Source organism: Ostrinia nubilalis (genome assembly GCF_963855985.1).
Source record: "Ostrinia nubilalis chromosome W unlocalized genomic scaffold, ilOstNubi1.1 SUPER_W_unloc_2, whole genome shotgun sequence".
Classification (NCBI taxonomy): Eukaryota; Metazoa; Arthropoda; class Insecta; order Lepidoptera; family Crambidae; genus Ostrinia; species Ostrinia nubilalis.
Genome location: NW_026973569.1, coordinates 42,554 through 66,326, shown reverse-complemented (window position 1 = coordinate 66,326; position 23,773 = coordinate 42,554). Strand labels below are relative to the sequence as shown.

Genomic DNA, 23,773 nt, shown 5'->3' with positions numbered 1-23,773 from the left:
CAAACAATAAAATCATAAAACAACAATATAGTAAAATCTAAGTCTATTGATTATATTTCAATTACACATGATGCAAAAATATTTTTCATTTAATGTACGCAATGTTTGAAACGGAATAGATTTAGTGCTGGGGTATTTCTTGTATAATAAAATCGATTATTTCCGCAGTTCATTAATCGATTGCAGTGAATACTTAGTTATTAAAAACATCACAAAAATCAACCATATTTTTCGATTATTGACTTTAATAAACGCATTAAAAATAAATTAGTAGTTTTTAATTTAAAGAAACAGAACCAGCACTTTTTAGGAATCGTTTTTTGAACACAAACCATGAAATTTGAATATTATCAATAAAAAATTATAACCATAATATTTGTAATTAAAAAAAAAAAAAACATGTTTTTTGTTAAATAACACCCATACAAAATATTTCTCCAAAAGTAGGTTTTACTAACTCTTCGAAAAAAATCGATAGATAAATCGCTATGGTTTAGTTATGTGACATCTCTAAATCTTTCAAACTCGAAACGTCACACGGACCATCCTAGGCGAAAAAGACTATAGGCAAATAGTTAGTTGAGAAAATTCTTAGATTTAAGCATTTTACAATAAGAAGAAGACACACACAATGACAGATCATTACGGACCATTATATCTGTGACAACAAAAAAAAAAAAAAAACCAACTCGAAAGAAAGAAAAGGAAAAAAAAAAAAGAAGACAAAGACAACTGTCACTGTCATTTATTGGACACATTTTCGCATTAAAGTTCTGCGTGCATGGTGCAAATACATTAAGTCGGCCAAGGATTAATCAATTAAAACATGTGCATGCGCAGCCACGTCTAGAATGACCTGGCAGCGGTTCAATTAATGAGGAAAAAGTGTTGCAATCTGTTCATGGGGGCAAGACAGGTGCAGAATAGACCTTTGTCCCTCCGCACCTCAAGGGGCCCACGCGGCGCCGGAACGTAGCGTCATCGCCAATGACACGCGTCGCGTATAACCCAATGGTGAGATACATTTACACTAATATTTAGTTTTTTGCAATGACAAAAGATAAGTCTTGAGTTGTGTCTTAAACGTGAGTTTCGTTTTTAGGGCGCGCAATGGCGGTGGTAAATCGTTCCAGCACCGCGAGGCCGCAAACCTAAAGGAGCCCCTGAAGGCAACAGTGCGGTGTCTTGGAGTCAGAAAGACGTGAGTACATGTTCTCTTTTGCGTCCTCCCCCGCTCATGGGCCCACGCTAGCTTCTGGTACAAATAACTCGGCCTGTTCGCGTGAATCACACCAAACAACATAGTCGCTAGGTGCAACCGCCTGCGTGCCTCCATCCGTATACGATTGGCACTGTTCAGAAAAGGAGTAACATGCGTCCTAGGTGGAATGTGGAAGCAGAAACGTGCACAAGCATTCTGCACTCGCTGAATGAGCTTTGCAGTCCTGGCTAGAAGGCATGGTCCATAGACAGTGTCGCAGTAATTAAGCTTAGAAAGTACCAGAGCCTCACAGAGCGAAATGCGAAGCTGTTCACATAAATAAGGTCTCATTCCATAAAGCAGTCGGAGTCGATAGAAGCATCCCCTTGCACATTCAGCTATATGGCTCTCAAACTTAAGGTGGCTGTCCATAACAAGGCCTAGGTTTTTGACATTGTTCACTCTTTTGACAAGATCACCATTCACCAAAACATTCAGTGGAATACTGTTGTACTTTGATGTTTGTTTTGGTGTGCCAATAAGCATGACCTTGGATTTTGCAGGGTTAAGGACGAGACAATTTGACACACACCATCCAGAGATGCATTCAAGATCCCTATTTATGCAATCCACGGCCTCTCTGTACTTATCTGGAGCAAAAGAAATATACATCTGAAGATCATCGGCGTATAAGTGGTGATGACAATGTGTTATATGTGTTGTTATGTCGGCACTGTACAGTATGTAAAGCAAGGGTCCCAATATAGAGCCCTGGGGCACGCCACGAGTCACCACCTGCGAGGCGGAACGTGACCCACGGCCATCCGACTGTATGAGCTCCACACACTGCCGCCTCCCAGACAGGTAGCTACCGAACCATCTGACCGCACTTGGATCGAGACCATAGTAACTCATCTTGGACAAAAGCAAAGATAAATTGATGGAATCGAACGCTCTCGAGAAGTCTAGCAGCAGCAGCAGGGTAACCATCCCTTGGTCTTGTGCGGCCAAAGCATTATCAACAATATCTGCCAGAGCCGTTGCCGTGCCATATCCCTTCCTAAAACCCGATTGAAATTGTGGAAGCATGCCATGTCCCTCCAGATAAACAGTCAATTGATCACACACAATCCTTTCTAGTACTTTGGAGAGACAGGGAAGGATGCTGATTGGGCGGAGATCTTGCAAAGTAGTGGGCTGGCTATTTTTCGGAAGTGGTTTTATGACTGCCTCCTTCCATTCTTCAGGGAACCTGCTCTCAGTAATGGAGCGGTTGATTATAGCTGTGATAGCGTCTAGTGAATGAGGCAGAGTGAGCATGAGCATCTCCAATGATAAACCATCATTACCCTGAGCATTGGATTTCAGACCTTGAATGATCTTAAGTACTGCATTCGGTTCAACAGTATGCAAGCAGAAGGAGGACGAATTTTTATGCCTATGGAATTGAAAGAAAGTAAGCTCTGATATGGATACTCTATCTACCCCTGGCACATCGAGGAAAAAATCATTAATATGGTCCGCATCAAACGTAGATGGTAAGTCTATTGTGCCTTCCTTACTGTTTATAGCTATGGTGTTGTTCACATTTTTCCATAGTGTCTTGGAGTCTTTCATGCACCCATTGAAATGCTTGTTAAAGTAAGCAGATTTCTCCCTCTCGATTGCCTCCAGAACCAGATGTTTCATCTCCTTATAACTGTCCCTCAACTTTGCCGTTCTGTGCTTTTTATATTGGCAGTGATAACTGTTTCTTATACTGATCATCTTCTTTATTGTGTCAGTGATCCATGGATGAGGGGGATTTTTAAACTTTTTAGTTTTGATTGGGGCATGCAAGTCAAACAGACTCACCACACAACAAGTAAACGCCTCAACCATTGCGTCAATATCATTGATCTGTTTAATATTGTTCCAGCCAATCGCCTGAAGGTCGGCACTCAACAAGTCCGGGAGTATACTTTTAAGAGGCCTGTATGACACCCAGCGAGGTTTAGGCCTCTCCTTCTTAATTTTGGACTCCATCAGAAGCATTGCATGTCCTCCCAAATCAGGTGAGTGCCTCACTAACACCTTATTTGCTTTTAAATCTGTGCAAATGACATCAATCAGGGTGGCGCTGTGTTCCGTGAAATGGGTTGGCTCGGTGATAAGTTGGGTCAGGTTTAAAGACTGTGTGAAATTTGTGAAAACACAATATTTCACACAGTGTGTGTCATGAAGGTTAATATTGAAATCACCCACAAGTATGATGCCATCGGCCCTTACAAAGGAAGTCAGAGCTTCTGTGATACTGTCAAAGAAAATATCGACATCCTGCCATGGTGGTCGATATGCGGTGCCAATGACTATGTGTTGGTTGTTCAGTTTGACAGTCATCCACATCTGCTCGACTGAAGAGTTGATATTGGGATACTGACACAGTTTTACATTTAATCCCTTGCGTATGTAGAAACCAACCCCTCCACCACGTCCACCCCTGACATGTGTGGGCCTCGGTGTGTGTCTGAGTCGATATCCTGGTAACTTAGGAGCCCTGTCACTTTCCCCCTCTCGTAGCCATGTTTCATTTATGGCCAGTATATCAGGAGCTAATTCTCCCACAGCAACTATAAATTCCTCATGTCTTGTGCATAGTGAACCTGCGTTGAAGAATCCTACCGATAAATTAACTAACCCAAGGCCTGTGATGTATAGTAAAAGAAAGCAAGCAGGTGTGGTTGTTTGAAAGTATAATTGATCTGGTCCACTATGACAGCTTCAGTCATCTCAATCAAAGACACAAATATAAAGAATGATCTTAAGTGCAAGAATTTTATATTTAAAACCGTTTTACATTTTGATAAGTATGTAGAAAATATTAGTACAGCACAATATAACAGAAAATTAAAAACTAATGTAACATTACAGGATGACAGTCAACTTGGCGGGAGGCCGAAGACTCTCTCGAGGTCCCCCATCGATCGGAGCTGATATGCCTGCGCACCATCACCTCTTCGGGCAAATATTCTGCCATTCTTCGTCCACGAGTACCGCCACTGAAGCCTGCGGCACTCCTCGCGCACGCGGTGGTAGAGCTGGCGGTTGGGACGAGTCAGCCTCTCGTTGATGAAGACGCGCGCGCCGCCCTCGCCGGCCAGGCCCCGGCGCACGCGCGCGGCCTGCAGCAGCTCGTCGCGCAGGCGGCGCCGCGCCAGCCGCACCACCACGCGGCGCGCGCGCCCGCCCGCCTCGGCCGGCGGCGCGCCCACGCGCTCCGCGAACACCACGTCCCGCTCGTCCAGCGCCACGCCCAGCCGGCTGGCCAGCACCGCGACGCTGTGCCCGACGCTCTCCCCCTTCGCCTCCGGGAGGTGGCCGATCTCCAGGTCCGCGAGCAGGGCCTCCTGGTCCCGCTCGTTGAGCTCGAGCCTGAGCTCGGCCACGGTGCGCTCCAGCTGCGCGCTCGCCTCCGGCCCGGGCGCCGCCCCGGCCCCCAGCCGCTGCTCGAGCGCGTCCATCCGCGCCGCCCCGGCCTCCAGCCGCTGCTCGAGCGCGTCCATCCGCGCCGCGCCGGCCGAGGCGCCGCTCTGCACGGCGAGGTTGATCACGTGCAGGCGCTGCTCGACGGCTCCGACCTTCTCCTCGCAGCGGATCACCCGGCCCGTCAGCTCCCGTATCTCGCCGTACACGGCGTCGATCCGGGTGTGCATGGCCCGTACCTCCTCCCTGAATTGCCTCATCTCAAGGACGAAGGCGTGGAAGTCGGGCATCTCTACAGTCGCGTTATGCGCGGTGTCGTCTAACGCCGGCCCCTCAAGCATGGAGACGTCCAGGCCGACGGGGCTCATGGAGGAGGCGCCCCGCCGCAGCGTGACGCCGTCGTCGACAGCGGCCCGGACCGGCGTGTCCGTATTGTCGCGCTTGGGCTGCGCGCTGACGCAGGCGACGCACCGCCACCGGTCCCTATGCTCCCCGACCAGCGTGCCATGGAAGCGCTGCTCAGTAACACCGGCGCACACCAAATCGTAGTGTTTTTTGCATGTATGGCACGACAAACACCTCCGCCTGTCCTCAATCTTGCGGAAACATCCGCCACAAGTTTTGTTTTTAGGTGACATGTTTTTATGTGAATGTAAACAAAAACGAATAAACGATTGTAGTGATGTGTGTTTAACTTAGTGTAGCTTCAAAGCCCAGTCTTTGTGTTGTATTTGTGAGCGTTTATTTGAAGTATTAGAGTACCTTAATGCCTTCCACTTAAACTTGAGTTTTCTCACTTGCTAGTTCACAAAAAGCGCCACAAACAACACAGTACCACGATCACCGATAGAGGAAACTTTTTGACTAGTTTATATAGTAAAAATGAGACTTTTAGCACTATTTATATTCGATTATACACACTGAACGTTAAAAAGCGTATTGACGCAACGGCTTCCCCAACTACCCTCCAACCTACCCTCCTTCCTACCCTCCTTACAAACTTTATTGTTTTGATAACCCTACATTATTTAACTGTTTTACTCATAAGAAATATTGTGCATTAAAGAATGTGATGTGTATAAAGAAATGGTGTGTTGAAAAATGTAGCAGTATAATATTAACTTTAATTAAATTCTTTAAATTATGTATATTATTATTGACAATTTAAATAAAGTAATTATTTCTTGATAAAAATGTTGTTTAATTTAACGGGAATACAAAATAAGAAGACACTTTACATCTGACTGTAGAACTATATTTACACAAAAAACACTTATAATAAAAATACAAAAATCTTATTACTTACATTACACTAAAACTACACTTATAAAAACACTAAAAATACAAAAAAAAAACTTATTACTTACATTACACTAAAACTAACACTTGTAAAAAAAACACTAAAAGTTATCACCACAAAGTTTTTTTGATATTTTTTGCACTAGATTGTCGGTGAGGTCCATGATCTCATCGTATGAATCCTGGACCACGTATTGTGCGCTTAGCAGCACATTATCCTCTTGATCTTCGATTTCTGAGGATGAAGCCGAACCCATTTCACTTAAGTCAACTACTTCTATTTTGATGAGCCTCTTTCCTTTCTGGTTTTTTGTTATCACATAGGATTTCGTCGGTCCTAGTCTTCTTTTTGAAACGCCTTTTTGATGTTTAGGCTTTTTCACTTTTCTTTGAAGACAGGCGTGCGCGTGTAGTCTTGAACTCAGCTCTGGAAACTCTTGTGTAAATCCCTCTAGCGGATCTTGAGCGTATTGGGACAACATGATGTCAGGAGATTGAGCCATTATCTATAACAAAATAAAGTTTCATTAGTAAAAATATTTTTAATGTAAAACAAAGTGTAACGCAAACTACTAAATGAATACTTACAAAAATAGAAGCTATCGTCCAACTTCCGTCAGAGAAAATGTGTGAATGGTAAAAAAAATAATCGAACTGAGGAATCAATCACATTTTGCTGAGTTTATAATTAATATTGCCGTCACTGACGACCTACATAATACTCAGCACGTGTTCATAAACATGACATCAGTATTGTCGATTATTTTTTGCGTGAATTTTATAAATAATACAAAATATTAATATAATATGTAATTTATTTAATAATAAAAATAAAAATATTAAAACTTATCTAATAAAATTAACTATTAATTATTTTCTAAATTACATTTTAACCTAAACTTTATATAATTTTATTATGACCCCAAGCCCAGGTTGACACGTTGTCTGATTGAATTAAACGTTTGTCATCGGAATTGGACAATGCTATTTTATTAACATTTTGTGTAAAAATCTCATGCTTGATACATCTGAACAAAATGTTTTTTTTCCGTATCACTGTGTTATGAAGCAAAGCTGACCTATAGTCAGACGATGACAAGTCTCTGACTACATTTTTCTTAACGCCTTTTGCTTTCTTAATAAGTGATGATTCTGTTTTTATGCAATACAATTTAGACCGCAAACCTACGAATTCAGTCATTATTTCACCTCCTAGCTCGTCTTTAAACAAGCCAGGAATTTTTTTGTTTTTTATCGGTAAACCAAAAATATTATCTACACTATAATTACTAGTATCAAAGTAACTTAAGAAATTATTCTTTAAATCATTATAAAAATCTGATGTTTCAATTTTGTACACAAAACTATCAGTATCTGTGTAACATAACTTTACTTTATCCCCATAGTGAGGTTTTATAATTGAATAATGAAATTGGTACATATGGCTTTTTGAGAGCTCTAATACAGCAAAACCGATGTAAATTGGTTTGTCTAAAAAAATTCTCTCAGGTTTCATTTGGACAGCCACAAAATTTTCTGAAAAAAATGTAGCACTATGAAAGTTTGGTCTTGCAATTAATTTGTCTGCTGAAATAAACTTTTTTGTTTTATTGGTTTCGTCAGACCACCTATTAACCAATCTCACATCTACTCTTTTTTCGATGTCTTCCAATGTTTTACCAAACACGGAATTATTCAACAGTTTAAATAAATCTTGTTGAAATGGAGTTACCGCTTTTTTCCGTAGTTCAGTATTCAAATTAATATATTCACCTAAAAAGGTACTTGTCTGAATGTCAATACACGATGAATTTTGTCTAACACAAGACCATTTTTAATGCAGGTTTTTAAATGAACGTAATGAATCACATACTCATATTTTGAATACAAGTTAGGAATTAGTTTAGGAGTTTTACCACCAGGTGGTATGAATTTTTCTGCACAGAAGGGGTAATCGTTATGAAGATCATGTAATTCCTCAGGATAAATTAAATCCACTTCGAGAATAAAACCAAAGCTTGCATCGTCTGCTATGTTCATGATATTTAGTTGGTCTATTTCATTTTGATCTAGCAGTCTTAAATCGGAAACAGGCAGAGGTTGGCACATACTGTGGCCATACAAATTATTGCAGTCGATGTAAACGAGAAACGAATCGGGTTCGGTATGATCATGATACGGCATGTATTTATTATTAGCTTGGACATATCTTGTAGGACACAAACAAATTCCTCCGCGTATTCCTTTCTGTATGAATCGTATAATTTCTAAGTCAGTTAACAATTCTAATTGAACACCTGTTTTAAGCAGCATGGCGTCAAATGATAAACTCGGAGCAGTTAAATAAAAGGCTGGATCTAAAAGATAGTTCGACTTGCAAACTTTTCTAAAATTTTCGAATATATCCGCTAACAATAATACATCTGTTTTTAGATAAAGGTCAGTGTAACGTCCCATGTCTTTTATTTTGAATGTAGACCAAACTTCTTGTGCATGAGCATAATCTGCTTCGCTTATGGCTTCATCAATCAAAGAATCATAAAAACTTTCTTTTGGGGGGAGCTGTTTTTCAGAAAACGAATCCCAACTTTTCATGTAATCATAAGGATAAACTCCTTTACGAGTTAATAATTCAATTGTTTTTCATTAGGATAGCTATTTTTCAAATGAGCAAAATCAGTTTTATGCAAACCTTTTGCCAACTTTTCTAAGCTTGTTCCTAAGAACTGAAATGAATCAACAAATCGTATTTGAGCATATTTTTCGTTCTTTAATTTTAAAAATTTCGTAAAAGAAATATAATTTTCTTTATTCTTCGGTATAACCTTTACAGGTCCGGAACTCTCAGCTAATTCTTTTATAAATAAATGACTATCATAACCAGCCAAGTTATAGAAAAATACAGGTACTAACTTAGGAACACTGTACCGTAAATTACAGTATTGATGCGCAGCGCCTCTATATCGTCCGGTAAGGTGACAATGGTCTCTAACTTTGTCAATTATCAATAATTGATTACAAATATGACAAACATCGGCTCTAGCAAAATCCTTAGCATTATGATTATTAAATTCCATCTTTACTTCATTATTTAAGATTTCATAAATTTTTCGAATATCTTCATAAAGTTTACTGAGAAATGTAGGTACACAGTCGGAACCTCGATACTGAACAAACCGATTTAAACTTTTGTCAAAAGAGCAAACTATAAAATAGGCAAAAGCTGCTGGGATGTGACGTTGACGAGGAGAAGTGTAACTTGTACTTGGATTTGGCTCACAACCTTGTATTGGTTCTAAGAGTGTTTCAAAATCAGCGTATACGACAAAGGGAACATCTTGCTTCCGCTCAAAATTTTTAAATTGCAGATATGTTCCCTTATCAGGTAATACTGTACAAACGCCACCGCATACATGATCGTTAAGACTATTTTCAGTGGTAAAAAATAGTAAACAATCATCACAAAAATATAATTTGCCGTGATGTTTAGTGATTTGGCTTCGAACAAGTCGAGACAAGTTTTTTATCAAAACGAAATGACTTTGACTCTCACCATCAAGTAAAAGTAAATTGATTTTAGTTCTATCAGATGATTTGAAATCTGATCTGTAAATAGGACCAACTACAGTACGGTTATTTTTTAATGAATAAACGTTTATACTTATATTCGAATTATTGATTTCGAAATTATGTATATCATTAAATGTTACGGGAAAGGACATGTCTTGAATGTTAAGTATCTTTTTATAATGCGGATAGGAAGAAGTCCTTTCGCTGTTCTTTTTAACAGGATAAAGTGCAGCGACTACGCTCCACAAAAAGCAATGTTTATCCTTATTTCGAATATTAATACATGCTTTTTTCTTTTTAATCACTAAAGGTAGGTCAACATAAGTTGATCCAGACCCTCTTAAAGGATCGAATTTGTTAACGTTAACGTCTAAAGATATGCTACTTAAGAAAGTCCAGCCACTGTCACGCTCTTCAAATTCTTCTACCTTTTTTTTAATAGTACTTACAAGTGTTAAAAACATTTTATCGTAATTAAAATTGCGATGAACGATAAAATTCTTAGTAGTAAAGGACTTTGTTTCGCGAACATTGTTCTTAAATAAAAGAAAACTAGCATAATATTCAAAGTTTACCTTTACGCTTATATGTTTCTTCAAAGCGATCTGCAAAATATTATTAACTTTAGAATAGATACTTTGTAAAAATGTATCAGGTAAGGCGTTCTCAAATTCCTCTGTAGCAACTATTCTATAAGAAGCGATTCGACCACGGAAAGCTGTTGCAAATTCAACAACACCATCAACGTTAGCCTTCTGAGTCGAAACACTATTCCTATGTCTATTACTTCTTAGATGCCCTACCCACTGTCTGTTCCCTACTTGTAATGAACAATCAGAACAAAAAGGCATTTTATAATACTTACTTACTTACTTACTTACAGTAGTAAAATTAAATTATATTTACCTATCACTCGAGTAAAATGTTAAAATTATTAAGTATTACACACTACACTACTCGTTTACAGAAGCAGTAAATATTCATTGGTTTAAGAGCCCAATTCTATAAATTAATAAATGTTACTGAAGAAAAATGTGTGTGAGTGTTTTAAGTGTGTGAGCGTCTGTCAATTAACTATATTGCGTGAGCTCGAGTTAGACCAGAACACGGCTAGCAGACCTCGACAAAACCTATTTTACTTGTGCTCAAAACCAATGAAGACTTACCGAGTATTTTTTTAACCAAAATACCTTATTACCTTAACCTTTACCTTGAAAACCTGTCCTACCTCTCAAAAATTACCTTTTACCTTAGGGCTTGGGGTCTATACATAAAAATACTATAACTAAATAAAACATAACACTAAACCGAACACATTACTTTTTATTACTATAAAATATGGGCTTGCTATCAGCGAACAAGGAGGACTTGGTCTTCTGCAAGAACTTCTGCAGACAAGCCCACTCTGGCTGGTCTCGGTCGAGCTGCGCCTTCAGCGTCACCAGAGCCTTGGTGTAGCGCAGCTCAGGCGACGTCGTCAGCGCGTCCTCGGTGGTGTACACGCGCGTCTCCACGTAGTACGGTCCGTCGAGGAGCGTGCGGCGCACCACACAGCCGTTAGCAACGCGGTTGCTGATGCTGCTGTCAAGCTGCTTATTGCGAGCTGGCGAGCGTCGCGCGTTCTCAGCAGCCACACTTTCTTCGTCTTCCGACAGCAAGCCCAGTATATCCAACGTCTCTTGGAGCTTCCCGTGTCTGGGTTTCTTAGAAGAACCAGCTCTGTAACATAAACAAGCTGTATTAATATACACATTTACGTACATTTACGTTGCAAAATAGTCTCGTTCACAACTACATAAGAACCTCTCATCGTTTGTTCAAATGAATCTACATTTAAAAACAAAACAAGTACAAAAAAACACATAATAATGAAAGGTGTGTGTCTGTGTATATATGTGCTTATATCTACACTTGCTTACCTGATAGACTCTTTGGATCTACTCGCAGACTTTCGCTTCGTCTTTGGTTTGCGTTCAGGCTCGAAAAATCTAACTCTGAATCAGACCTGCAGAAAAAAAAAACATTTGTAATGCACAAATACCATACTGAGAAAGTCAGAATTCCTCACATACATCGTAAAATCACTGGAATTGCAAACATCACTGATTTATGCTTTACTAGCTTTTGCCTGTGGCTTCACCCGCGTGGAATTCAGTTTATCACAGATCGTCATTAACTATTAACGCCAAGAGTAACAAACATACATACATCTAAACATCCATACAAAGTTTCGCATTATTTGTTGTTGAGTAATGACAACACTAAACATTTATTTATGGTTTAGAGTTTAAAAAGCTAGCTCAAAGTCTATGGTCACTCTCTGTGGAAAAATGGCCGACTGAAAAGTTTTGTTTTGATGTGCTCCGTTGTAATTTATATTTTGCATGTGTAAGATTGCAATAAACAAGCAAGTTGAAATAAATAATCATGGCGCTTTATTAATTAAACCCCATAACAACAATAGTTATGGGCCCAGAAGAATTTGTCACAAGAAATTAAGTTCAATCGCATCCACGAGTGGAGGACATTGTTGGAAAGGTTTATAGTACCGAAAATTACATCTACGAATATCATCGTCATCATGTCGTGTTCGAAAGACAACAGATATAACATTGCACAATTCAATGGGGAAGGATTTTCGAATTGGGCTTTTAGAATGAAAAGTATGCTAAATGAGGCAAATTGCCTGGGCGCTGTGATTGACGAAAATTTCTCCAAGAAAGCCGAAAATAAGAGCCTCGAAGCAAGGGCACAGGCTCTAATAATTAGCGCAGTGGCTGATAGTCATCTTCAATATGTACGCCAAGAAAGTGCATTTAAAATGTACAAAAACTTAGAGGAAAACTTCAAAGAAAAAAGTACAAGAGGAAAATTGTTTTTGAGAAGACAGCTGAACGAAATAAAGTATCTAGAGAGCAAACCACTGAAAGAACATTTTACCAAAATTCAAGAAATCTGCACTCAGTTGGAGGAGGCAGAATCAGTTTTGTCAGACGAGGAAAAAATTAACTACATACTTTTATCTATGCCAAAAAGCTACGAGGGCGTAGTCACCGCATTAGAGACAATGGGAGACCTGAAACTGAGCACAGTCATGAAAAGACTTCTCGCAGAGGAAGAAAAGAAGAAAAAGTTTAATGAAAACAACAAAGAGACGAGCTCGAGTGCCTTCAATTGTTACAACTGTGGGAAGCCAGGCCATAAGAAATACCAGTGCAGAGGTCGAGGACAAGGAAACAATTATTCTACAGGGCGAAATTATACTACTGGATCGGGACAAACATATAGAGGAGGAAATAACAATTCAGGAAGAGGATTCTACAATACAGGACGAGGATACTATACTGGACAAGGATACAATACAGGACGAGGACAAGGATACAACAATACAGGACGAGGACAAGGATGGAGCCATGGCCGAGGGAGAAACTACCAGAGTCAAGAACGGAGAGAGGAGAGTAATTATACGGAAAATAATCCTAGTGCATTTGTGAGTGAAAATAATCAGTGTGAAGAAAGTGTGCAAAAATATAAGTGTGCAGAAAAGTATTGCGAACTACAATTTTGTGTGGACTCAGGGTGTTCAGATCATTTAGTTAACACAAGAGAACATTTTGTGGACTATATACAATTAACAAAACCACGTCTCATTGCTGCTGCCAAAAATGGTATTAATTTACAAGCAATAGGAATTGGCAACATAGAGGTAATTAGTAAGGTAGGCAACAGGCAATATAAATGCATAATTAAAAATGTTTACTATGTCCCTGACTTAAGAAAAAATTTATTGTCTGTATCAAAAATGGAAAATGCTGGTTTGACTGTCAGTTTTTCTCAAGGTAAAGTAAGAGTTTTTGAAAAAGATTACATACTAATGATTGGTAATAATTCTGGAACTTTGTACACAGTGAATGTTTTAGTAACTTCAGTAAAATCTTGCCATTTAATTAATAAACCTGATGTAAATCTTTATGAATTGTGGCACCGACGTTTTGGTCATTTGGGTTCAAGTAATTTAAATTTATTGGCGAAAAATTGCATGGTAAAAGGTTTATCGGACTTAAAAAATAAAACGACACAGAGTGATTTATGTGAATCTTGTTTATTGGGTAAAAGTACTAGACAGCCATTCAATCATAAAGGCTATAGAGCCAAGAAACCTTTAGAATTAGTTCATACTGATGTATGTGGTCCAATTTCACCAACCACTTGGGATGACAAAAATTATTTTGTCACTTTTATTGATGACTTTACACATTTCACTATGGTATTTTTGATAAAACATAAATCTGAAGTTTTCAAAAAGTTTTTATATTATTATAACATGGTAACTAAACATTTTAATAGTAACATTTTAAAATTGAGAATGGATAATGGGCGCGAATACTTGTCTAATGAGTTTAGGGATTTTTGTAACAGAAATGGAATAGTCATGCAGCATACAGTACCTTATAATCCAGAGATGAATGGTGTGGCGGAGAGAATGAACAGAACCCTCATGGATAAAGCGAGAACAATATTGATAGATGCAGGAATGAAAAAAGAATTTTGGGGAGAAGCAGTATTATATTCTACGTACGTTACAAACAGGAGTCCAGTTGCAGGAAGAGATACTACACCTAGTGAATTATGGGAAGGAAGAAAACCTGATGTTTCGAATTTGAGAGTATTTGGATCCATTGCTTACAATCACGTTCCTAAAGAATTGAGGAAGAAATTGGATGACAAAGGCAAGAAAATGATAATGATTGGATATAATGTAGGAGGATACAAATTATTTGATGAAGAAAATAACATGGCAGTGACGGCAAGAAATGTGATATTTGATGAAAACCTAAAGAAACCGGAAAAGACAATTTTTATCCCTGACTATACAGAGTGTGAAAATGAAGAACAGAAACCAGACAGAACAGGAGGAGAAACTAGTATAGAGAATGAAGAAGAAAAGAACCAAACTTCTGAAAACAATGAAAATGAGCAAGAAAGTGAAGAACTGGAAAAGGAAGAACAAGAAAGACAAAAAAGGAAAAGACAGAAACCATTATGGCAGAAGGACTATGTTGCGGATTTTGACGAAGAAAGTGATGAAGCTCTATTTGCATTATTAAGCAGTCAACATGAAGATACACCGGTAAGATATGAGGACATTGAAGAGAGAGAGGACAAAAATGATTGGTTAAAAGCTGTAAAAGAGGAACTTAAAGTTTTAGAAGAAACGGAGACATTTGAAATCGTACCAGAACCGAAAGATAAGAAGATATTAGATGGAAAATGGGTATTTACAAAGAAAGAGACAGAAAGAGGTAAATTATGTAAAGCTAGATTAGTCATTAGAGGTTTCCAACAGGAAGAGAAATTTGAAGACATCTATTCACCGGTATTGAAACTACAAACGTTAAGGACATTGTTATCAGTAGCTGCTAAGAGGGATTATACTATACACCAAATGGACGTGAAAGGAGCCTTTTTGTATGGGAGGATTGACGAAGATGTATACCTAAAACCACCAAAAGGAATGAATGTTAAAGAAAATTGTGTACTCAAACTCAAGAGATCGTTATATGGACTGAAGAAATCACCTAAATATTGGTATGAAAAATTCAATGAGACTATTACTTCTTATGGTTTTAAACGCTCGGATAATGACTATTGTTTATATATTAAAGGGGAAACATACTTACTTTTATACGTAGACGATCTATTAATTCTTGGACAAAATATTAAAGATATCAATTCAGTAAAAGACTTTTTGAAAGCTCAATTTAAAATGAAAGATTTAGGGGATAATAATTTAACTTACTTGGGTATTTCTATAAGAAAGAGTTCTGAAGGAATTTTTATTGATCAGTCAAAGTATCTTAAAAGAATTTTAAAACTGTTTAATATGTCAGATTGTAAAGGCTGTAACACACCTATGGATCATAACTTTAAATTTGATGAAAACTTGGAAATTGACTTGTCTTATGAAAAACAATGTAGATCTCTCATAGGTTCTCTCATGTATGCAACTGTAGGATCAAGACCAGATTTAGCTACATCTGTCTATTATTTAAGTAGATTTCAATCAAAACCTAATGCCGAACTTTGGCGTGCTTTAAAGAGATTATTGAGATATGTTAAAAAGACAATTAACTTTGTATTACTTTATACTAAAAATGACTTAAGTGAACCACTTGTTGGATATGCAGATGCTGATTTTGCTAGAGATAATGATCGAAAGTCAACATCTGGATATTTATTTAAAGTTTATAACAATACTGTTGTATGGAAATCTAAAAAGCAAAGTAGTGTTGCACTTAGTACAACTGAAGCTGAGTATGTTAGTTTGTGTGAATCTGTAATGGAAGCTTGTTTCATGATTAAATTACTAAATGACCTAAATGTAGATGTTCCAACTGTAACTATTTTTGAAGACAACCAGAGTACAATTAAATCGTTGAAAGGTTGTGATATAAAGCGATTAAAGCATATTGATGTAAAATTTAATTTTGTTAAACAAAAGGTTGAAGAAAATTTGATAAATATTGTTTATGTTAATTCTAAAAATCAGTTAGCTGATATCTTAACTAAGCCTTTAAGTAAAAATGTATTCTATAGTTTAATTGAAGGTTTGGGACTGTATGAATATGTAAATAAATGTTTATGTTGAGGAAGAGTGTTGAGTAATGACAACACTAAACATTTATTTATGGTTTAGAGTTTAAAAAGCTAGCTCAAAGTCTATGGTCACTCTCTGTGGAAAAATGGCCGACTGAAAAGTTTTGTTTTGATGTGCTCCGTTGTAATTTATATTTTGCATGTGTAAGATTGCAATAAACAAGCAAGTTGAAATAAATAATCATGGCGCTTTATTAATTAAACCCCATAACAACAATATTTGTGATCAGTTCTTTGGTATACCAGTGATTATGTTTATCTGTAATAAGGCTTGCAGACCATGAGCTAAGCTAAGTTAGTTTAGTTTGGCTCGCATAGCTGACACAGTTTTCCTTACTTGTGTGCAAACTGCACAAACACTATTGGAAACTGCGTCAGCTATGCGAGCCACACTAAACTAACTTAGCTTAGCTCATGGTCTGCAAGCCTTATTACAGATAAACATAATCACTGGTATACCAAAGAACTGATCACAAATTTAGGCTAAGTCCTAATCGCAGTACTAACATAACAACAAATCACAGTAAAGATAGTCAACGTAAAAAATAGATAATATGTACTCACATGTTGAACACTCACAATTTTATTTACGTCACTGATGATGATGATTCCTCGAAGATATGACTTTACGGGAGCCAATTCTAATGCAGGAGCACTTCGAAATACAGAATGAAGCTCTTGGTGCGAACCTCCAAATTTAAAGGGAAATTATCGTTAATTCAGCAATAAGTTTAGGTTCAACGAAAACGATTGGTGTACCTAGTGGTAAATGTCAGAGATCGGAGGTTCGATTCCCGCTCAATAATTTTTTTTAACGTGAACATTCGAGCAAATGAACCAATAACATGTTTATTAATTTATAAGAGTCGACTTTTTTCATGCTTATAATCATCATCATCATCAACAGCCCTTTACAGTCCACTGCTGGACTATGAGCCTCCTCCACTATAGTGGAGGGTTTTGCCATAATCTCCACGCTAGGCAGGCGGGTTGGAGATCGCAGTTTAAAAGATTGATGTTTTTCAGAGAGCGCTGCTGCCCATTCTCTGTTTGATGTGTAGTCCCTAAGTCGCCTCTTACGACACCCGCGGGAAGAGTAGGGGTTGGTGACAAATGTATTCTACTCTGCCGTCACCACACGGCTTATAATACAATAACATAACTTACTCTTTATAGGTACAGATGACTTTGAAATCGTTAGCATCCTTTTAAAATAAGATTCATGATACATGTAGGTACATTCCTCAAATATGAGACAAATCCAATGAGTTAAAATTTCAATATTGAAAATCTTGTACAGACAACACATCATTTCATATTTCGATGTATTGTTATTTTGCAATAAAATTAATAGGCTGATGTGCTGTTGACAGTACAATAGTTTTAAACTTTTTATAAGAGCACACTAACAGAAATACCTACACAGTAAAAATTGACAAAAATTCTCATTAGATTTGTCTCAAATTTAGGAGTGCACTATGTATCATAAGTAATACATAGAGTTTAAATACATAGAATTATAATATTAAAAGCATGCTTTTGATTTGAAAGTCATCCTGTATAAAAAACATTATTATCATTTTCTGCAGTCGGATAAAACTGTTTGCGTATTTCGTTCTCGCCAGGCCTTATGCTTAAGCACACTCAGCTATTTACGAAAACTAGGTCGATGACGCAAATACTTGCATGAAAATAATGCACCTCGGCAAAAACAAATTAATTATTATATTTTGTATGTTATATTTTATGATTTCTATCATAATTTGATTTATTAAAGTACGTACTTATCTTATTACATATTGCATACTTTCGGGAACATTTTAACACTTTAAATATTTGAAAAAAAAAAGAACATCAAACGTAAAATCATAACATTATTTAATCACTGTTATCTTGATTTACTTTTTAAATGCAGTATTAATTTAAATCGGCTATTTGTTTTTTAATACTACTTATTTTGTTAATCGGAATAATCCTTAATCTGAAAGTTAATTTTACAAAATTTAACTTAGGTATTTCTTGAACTACCTTTAGCATTCAAACGTACCTACTATGATGACTTTTGCTCGTATTTTGTAATTTATTGGTTTACTAAATAATTAAATATTTTGACATTCTTAGTATGGAATTATTTATTTATTATTCAATAATTAAAATAAATTAAATCAATTATTCTCTACATCTAATGCTGTATAATACTTTGGGGTCTTACTTTGTACTTATATTAATGAGTAACTCGTAAATAAAAATATTATAAATAGCTTTTGGCCGCGGCTTCACCCGCGTGAAATTTAGTATGTCACAGATCGTCATCAATTATAGTCTATACCTATAATTCTGGGTTAAACAATAATACTGTAAAGTTTCATCAAAATCCGTTCAGTATTTTTGCGTGAAGTATAACAAACATTTTAACATCTAGACATTACATACAAACTTCGCATTTATAATATTAGTGAGATATGAGGTTGATACAAAGACATCAATTTATTGTCTCGGAGCAAAAAAAGTTAATTGAGTTGTTAAGGAATCGAACCTTTCACCCACAGCGTAAAAATGAAAACTCACAGCACCACTGCACCATTGATCTTCTGTATTTAAAAAGTCATAGGCTTAGAGGTATTTTACCTTTTAAATAAATGTTAACATATAAATTTATGAAAAAAAGCTATACCTAGCTGTGTTTTATAATATGATCATTCATAACACCTAGATGTTTGTTTGTTTGCTCTGTTAATTAAATTAGTACCTACATTTACTATTAGATATTAATTGAAAGAGAAATCATACTTTCTTATTTTGTATTCAAAATCAAAAATTTCGTCAATTTATTTCATTTCATTAATTACTTTAAACAGTCAGGAATCGGTGCATTAGGTATGACTATCGATCAGGTGTCACGTTACGATATCCGCTGCTTGCGCAACGAACGCCGCGCCAGCCGCGCGCCGCCTGATCATGACAATTTACTTTATTAACCTAAATTTAATTTTGAAGAATTTTATTGTGTCTAAGTTACAGCAGCTAGTCACCTATTTAATTTGTAAAAAAAATGATTTTCAAATGCATTCAAGTATTAGATTCAAATAATGTATTAAACTACTAGCTTTGCCAGCGGCTTCACCCACGTGAAATTGAAGCATTGGGAGCAACAAGGGCGTTCGGCACCCAAAGTCCGTTTTGATGTTATTACCAGGCCTCCGTCACTCGCTTATGCCGGCCGAGATAATTACCTACAGCGCGCGACAACTTCAAGTTGCAAATCAGTCCGGGCCGCCACGCGCCTGTGAGCACGCGCGTATTTCTATACACGCTCGGTCGATCATCGTCGCAATCAAGGTTTATTGTTCCAACAGCACTGTTATCCTTCTTTGATGGAAAATCGTAATATTTTGGAATAATAATTTAACTGTAGTAATTTAAATAATTAAAAAAACTACACTTTTTAAATAATTTTGAGATACTTATGACAAAAAACTGTAGCAAAAAAATTATTTTAGCTAATAAAAACATTAACTTTACTTCACCGTGCTAATTTTCCGACACTATACCTTTTAAAACTGTTTGTCCAATTTCGAATTATCGCAACACTGAAGTTTATTAATAGGTACTTTAGAGATGGTACGATTATACAAACACCACTAGATTAAAGTTTACCAATCGTAAATACAATAAATACATCTTAAAATTAAGTTTTTATTTATTTTACTTTGCTTATACAACCCTGACGCTTGCGCTGTGAGGTAGATCAATTCTGAACACAAAAAAATTGCGTTCTTGTGAGCGTAGTAGTAAGGTGCGATTTCGAATGCACCATATGCGTTGGATATTTTGCATTATTATTATTACCGTTAAAATGTCGGCATCTGATCCTACACAAAGGAGTGCAATTTCTGTTGCTACTATTATGTATTCTGTGTTATTACACCAAAGCATGCACAGATCCATCTAGTATCATATCCCAAAAACTCGTTTTGATCTAACGCTTCTAGGTGGCGTGAGAATCAATAATGTCGAAGGCGGTGCTACGCCCTTGTTGCATAGATAAGAAAAGTGCGTTTGAATTGGAACACGTAACGACGTGTCTGCAGTTAGTAAAAAGTTATTGATGTAAAAAATGTCTGAAACGAGTGATTCAAGTGACTTTAGATCAGATACTAGCCAGAGTGAACATGAGCCACCCAAGAAAAAGGGGAGAAAGAAGGTCAGGAATGCAAACTTGTGGAAGAAAAATGTGCGAAAGTTAAACAGAAGTTTGGGTGAAGAATACACATCAGCTCGAGGAAAGAAGGTACCTAAAAAAGTTTTTAAACACATTACTACGTGTTGTTCCAAAAAATGTTGTATTAACCTCGATCAAAATGCACAGAGAAGATTTTTTCGTAACTTTTGGAATATAGGCGACAAAGCGCAGCAAGATACCCTCTTAATGACGTGTTTAGAAAAAGTTTTAAAGTTGAGAGAGAATGTTGGACCTAACAAGTTGAAACGAGATAATCAATGGAAATACTTTTTAACTGTAGATGGTATAAAGATAAATATTTGCAGAAAATTATTGCTGTCGCTACTGAAAATATCGGAAAAACGGTTAAGAGTAGTCCAAAAAACTAAATTGACAGGAGAACCAGTTCGTGACATGAGAGGAAAACATGACAATCGTCCCAACAAAATTGGTCAGGACGTCCATAATATGATAAAAGAGCACTGGGCTTTATTTCCTAGCAAGAAATCACACTATGGTCGAGCCAGTGAAAGGAGATATTTTGAAAATCCGGATTTATCGGTTTTGAAACTTTACAAAGCCTTTCAGCAGTATTATTTTGAGCAAACGAGTACTGTCTTAAAAATGAGGTACAACACCTATCACAGATATTTTCGTGAAAACAGTATTTACTCGTTTAGACAACCTAGAACAGATGTCTGTGACTACTGTACTAAATGTAAAGTTCTATTAGAAACTAAACCTGAAGATCCATGTCAGATTCAATACATGTTGCATTTGAAAAAAATAGACTCATATAATGCGCTGAAAAAAAATCTTTTGGAGTCAGTTCAGAATAATCCTGACACAGAAACACTTATATTGGAGTTTGATTATGCTCAAAAGGATGATGGGCACAAATGTATGGAAAGTGGTACCCGCTCCAATAGCCATAACCAATATATATTTTAAAAGGCCTTTAGATGTAGGAAAATGTCTGCTATGGGGCCAGTTCTAATTCACGTTTTGAAAGCAGTAATTCCACTAAGTATTATAATGAAAGTATAACACAATCATCCATGTATACGAGTATGTATTATGACTACAATCTATTAATATAACTAAAAGAAGCATTGAAAAGGAAAGGATTATACCTACGATGAACTACCCAAGCTATTAGCCCTTTATTCGCTTTCATCATCATCATCATGATCATTTTAGCCATAGGACGTCCAGTTGAACATAGGCCTCCCCCAATGATTTCCACAATGGCCGGTTGGTGGCGGCCTGCATCTAGCGCCTTCCCGCTACCTTTATGAGGTCGTCGGTCCATCTTGTGGGTGGACTTATTGGGTCTTGTGGGTTTATTCGCTTTAGCAACCCATAATAAAACCCTTAACAAGTAATAAAACTTTAACCCCTTTATTAATAAAAGTTACACCCTAGTTGAACTCTGGCTTAAATTGTCATTTGGTATGGAAATGTCATTTTAATCCAAGGTTCTTCCTAGGTGTAACTTTTTATTAATAAGGGGGTAGTACTACTTTAAATAAAAATATTTATTTCACAATTATTATCCCCATCAATAATTATAGAGTTAAGGAAGCATGCTGGATCAGTAAACCCTTCCTGCCTGGCATAACCTAAGTACCATACGATGGACACGTATGATACTTCTTCTTCTTCTTCCTCGGTCCCTCACTGATGAGGATCGCGACCACAGATAGTGTTCCTCCACAGACTGCGGTCATAAGCTGTGTGGACCGCACGATACAAACTCCCGCCCACCGTTTGCCTCACCGCGTCCGACCATCTCATCGGTGCCCTGCCCCGAGCGCGTCTGCCTTCCATACTGTATGATACTTAGGTTACACAAAAAGTATCTTTATCTTCGAACGCAACCAGATCTGAGGCTGGTGGCCATAGTAAATGTTGTTCGTCTTGGTAAGACCTTTCAAATGACACTACAAACATAACTATTGGAGCCGGGTACCATTCTGCTAAAAGTATGTATATCTTCGTACACAACCAGATCTGAGGCTGGTGGTCATAGTAAAAGTTGTTCATCTTGGTAAGACCTTTCAAATGATACTAGACACATATCTATTGGAGCCGGGTACCATTTTGCCCATTGTCCTTTGCCCATACCAAAACTTAACATAACTTCACAATTTTATAAAAGATTATTATGGCTTTTCAACTTCAACATTCACTGTCACAATGATGGATCAAGTTCCTTTTATTGTTTTCTGGAAATAGATTCCAAAAAGGGCCCCAATACTGTCTGTTCTTTCATACATCATTTTGTTGAACAAAAGTTACAAGCTTTGCCTAATATAAAGAAGATAGTATTTTTTTCAGATGCTTGTGGAGGCCAAAACAAAAATATAACAATGGTAATGTTCTCCACATGGTTGGCCAAAAGCTTAAATATGCCAATAGAACACAGTCATATTTCCAGTAAGAGGCCACTCTTATAACCAATGTGACAGAAACTTCGGAAGGTATGGCATATTGCTAAAGTCTTTGGAAACGATTGAGACAGCTGAACAATATTTGAAAGTGATGTCATCAGCAAGAAGCAATCCTAGCCCGTTCAACGTATCGATGGCTAGCTACCTTATTGAAGATTGGAATAAAGGTTTACAGGTCTTTTTGTCTAAGACACCTACAGCCACAGGAAAAAACAAAGCTCGGTTTGCTATACAACAATATGTTAAACTAGACTTTAGTCCTGAAGGAGTGATAACGACCTCAAGATTTTATGCATCTCCAGATCTAAATTTTATATTTAAGAAGAATGTTTTGCCAGTCAGCAAACATGATTTGAATTTGCAGCAGGTAGAAAAACCTGGAGCAAAAGACGTAAAAATTAGGGACGTTTTATCCTTGACACCATTCATGAAACCTGAAAATGCTGAGTGGTTGAAACAGGTCTTAACCTTCGATGCAGATCTGGAGGATCAGGCTGGATCATCCAGGAGGCCAGTTGCAGCTGATTCAGAAGATTCCCTTGAGTCTAGTGATGATTTAGACGAAACTGATTAAAGACACGAAAGTCGGAAAAAATGATGAAAATTTGATTATTTGAACGGTGATTGTAATAGATAGACATGTATAAGTTACATTTTAATTAAAAGTTATTACATAAATATTCAAGTTGTTATTTATTTTCCTTAAAAATCAATAGTAAAATTAACGCCCTATCTGTTTTACCAGTTTGGTGCAACAAGGGCGGATAACAAGGGTAAAAAAAACTTGATTTTAAGATGTTTCTGATTACTTTAAAATAATTATAATACCTTAACCTTTTTGCTAAATAATAGGACTAATAAATAATAAAGTAAATGTAAGTCAAATTATAAGTATTATAAAGATAGGAG

General features: G+C 37.1%; 1 protein-coding gene and 1 long non-coding RNA gene across 2 annotated transcripts; one reads left to right on the top strand and one right to left on the bottom strand.

Annotated features, from left to right (window-relative positions):
• Positions 1–389: 389 nt before the first annotated feature.
• On the top strand, positions 390–4,365 carry LOC135087392 (uncharacterized). Its single transcript, XR_010260789.1, has 5 exons — positions 390–1,014; positions 1,103–1,201; positions 1,765–2,739; positions 3,120–3,255; positions 4,112–4,365. It is a non-coding gene; the product is annotated as an uncharacterized LOC135087392 (long non-coding RNA).
• A 6,483-nt stretch (positions 4,366–10,848) lies between these two features.
• On the bottom strand, positions 10,849–12,591 carry LOC135087385 (uncharacterized). The gene is made up of 3 exons (XM_063982152.1): positions 12,587–12,591; positions 11,452–11,526; positions 10,849–11,251 (listed from the first exon to the last, which is right to left on the bottom strand). The coding sequence occupies exons 1-3, from the start codon at positions 12,589–12,591 to the stop codon at positions 10,849–10,851; spliced, it is 483 nt and encodes a 160-aa protein (XP_063838222.1).
• Between the last annotated feature and the right edge of the window lie 11,182 nt (positions 12,592–23,773).

Coding starts and splice junctions, on each gene's coding strand:
- LOC135087385 (XM_063982152.1), bottom strand. Junction 11,252..11,451: donor AGATCCAAAGAGTCTATCAG/GTAAGCAAGTGT, acceptor TTTATGTTACAG/AGCTGGTTCTTCTAAGAAAC.